The 2,510-nt window shown below is 35.4% G+C and overlaps 1 protein-coding gene across 1 annotated transcript; it reads right to left on the bottom strand.

Annotated features, from left to right (window-relative positions):
- Window positions 1-61: 61 nt before the first annotated feature.
- On the bottom strand, window positions 62-1,914 carry LOC107708869 (ubiquitin-conjugating enzyme E2 11-like; the record flags this gene model as incomplete). The annotated part of the gene is made up of 5 exons (XM_016513236.1): window positions 1,859-1,914; window positions 1,037-1,173; window positions 678-802; window positions 384-529; window positions 62-164 (listed from the first exon to the last, which is right to left on the bottom strand). Coding segments are annotated over exons 1-5 (567 nt in total), but the record flags the coding sequence as incomplete, so codon positions are not given.
- Window positions 1,915-2,510: the final 596 nt, after the last annotated feature.

The raw sequence follows: 2,510 nt of genomic DNA, 5'->3' as shown, positions 1-2,510 counted from the left end.
GACCAAAACCAAAACGTCTGGGCTTCATATGTGGTTAATAATAAAGTGAAATTGATTTTACCTTTTCAATAGATTCCATGGACTGACATGCATTAATTGCAGTGTCATCTTTAGCTGCTTGCTCATAGATTTCTTTGTTAGTATGAAATTCCTCTGCCAATACACTAAACACATGATAGGCATTGGACAGAAATTAACCATTTTAAGTTCATACATGTACAGTTCAATGCAAAATAAATAATGTAATAAATAATTTAATAATGCAATAAATAATGTATCTGCTTGTGGTATGTTTCTATCAGATTTGTGAAGTCTATTGAACAAAATAAAACTCAATTTTAAATTGGTAATGTAAAACCACCAGATAAAGAATAAAAGGCTACCTGTCTAGTGGATCGTCAGCCTCTGGGAGTATCAGAAGTCCATATACAGCATCCAAGATCTCTCTCATAGTAACATCAGCTGAGTAGTTTCGATCAAATATGTTGTGGCAAATCCTTCCCACACTGTTGATGTTGCAATGGTAAATCTGTACTGCAGTTAAGGATTTTATAGAGTACAAAATGCTAGAGAAATACTTTTTTCTAGGGTGTTCTTTGCTCTACTCTAAATGTATTAACCAAAAACAGAAATCAATTTATGAAAATTACTGTGACACTACTAAGGCTCAAGGATACAGGAGTATAGAACCGTACAACAGGTGGCTTTACTGGATAATCATGGCCAAACTGACAATACAGCTCAAAGCTTCCATTCTCATAGGGGGTTTCTGGAGGTCCTTTCATGACAATCCTCCAAAAAGCTGAAATATATTTGAATGCAAGCGTCCTAGTTCAGTGTGGCCTCATGCCCCCAATTGTTTATTGTTCAATATTATTTATTTATTGATCAAATTATTCACAATTATTAACAAAAATTTCTAAATAGTTTAGGAATTATTGATACATTTTATGCATAAAAAAATCTAACAGCAGGAGAAATAGCATGAACTGTCTTAATTTGACCACTACATAAAAGCAGATTTAATCATACTTACTGAGGTCAGTTTCTGAGGGATACACAGAACAGTATGGATGGGGATCACAGTGAAGACTCTTCAGTTCTTCTAAGATCCGTTTATCTTTCTCCATGAAGCGACCTGACTTGGATTCCCGTATCTTCTTTTTTAGTACACTAATAAAGAATTTAATACTTAGAATACTTGGAACATCAATTCACATTTACTAGAATTAATTTAAGAAAAGAACCATATGAGTGTTTTCTGAAGTGATAACAATCATCAGACCAGTCATTATGTATCAGATTAAGTTATTATTTATTTTTGTGGCGGGCACAGTGACAATTTTTGCAGGGGAACCTGAACCATTAAAGAAAACAATTGGAAGTTATTTGAACTTTAAAATTTAGTTAAATTACTTTAGAAACATCCACTTGTGACCAAATTACATCAGTATAGAGTGGTGCAAGGATTAATTCAAGACTAATTCACCATGGGTTCCCTCAGTTGCATCCCAAATTATGCTCTTATACACTATGCATTTATGAACTATTTATATATACTATATGAAGTGCACTTTTTCTTTTCAGTGTGAACACACTACTCGCACTATTTATACTACAAAACGACATAGAATAGTACATAAGTACATAAATTGAGATGCTCCTCTCGAGATTTTCCTACGGGGTTTTATAATGGAAAATAAGTTCTGTGATAAAAATAACTTGACGATACTTTAATGTTTTGCTCTACAATGTAATTAGGGGTTCAAGCACGCAGTGCTGAAACCCTATTGTAATTGTTAGAATTTTTTTTATTATTATTATTTTTCTCCGCTAAAACTGATCGTGCAGACCAAACCGTAAGGCGTAGAGAGATGAAACTTGGCCAGAAGGTAGAGCTCCCTGAGGGGACATTCTGACAAAGACTCAGCCCAATCGGCCAATAGGGGGCGCTACAGCGATCAAAAACGCAAAAGCCTTCATAACCCCTACGCCGTTTGTCGTAGACTCACGTGTCTTATGTCATTGCATTCCTTGGCTCAATCAAAACAAAATGGCTATCTCCGATTTCATTTCCGTCTATAAAAATTTTCCGCCATTTTGATTTTTGTCCGAAACCTACTTTTGCGAACTAGTCCTAGGTTTTTCGCCTGATCGGAACCAAACCACTGCAAAAATATTCGGTGGACATTGAATATCAATAATTATCAAAAAAAAGTTGAAATTTCGATTTTTGTGCGAAACAGTTCGCCAAAAAGCGTCTATGCTAACGTTAGCCAAATATTATTTGAAGCATAACGCTTGAACGGAATGAGATATCTTCACCTTTGGTCAGATAAAAAAAATTGCACTGCTCTGCCACTTGGGGGTGCTATAAGACAGAAAAAAACATAAATTCAACTATAACTAGGCAACCGTTGGTCCGATCGGCTTGAAAATGGGTATGCAGTGTCATGGTCCAAAGTGGCACAGGTGACTATGAGGACATTCGCGTATCTCAAAAAACATGG

This window comes from Sinocyclocheilus rhinocerous, unplaced genomic scaffold, assembly GCF_001515625.1.
Source record: "Sinocyclocheilus rhinocerous isolate Xijiao unplaced genomic scaffold, SAMN03320098_v1.1 scaffold11902, whole genome shotgun sequence".
NCBI lineage: Eukaryota > Metazoa > Chordata > Actinopteri > Cypriniformes > Cyprinidae > Sinocyclocheilus > Sinocyclocheilus rhinocerous.
Note: the sequence above shows the minus strand (reverse complement) of the source record. Positions and strands in the feature narration are given on the sequence as shown.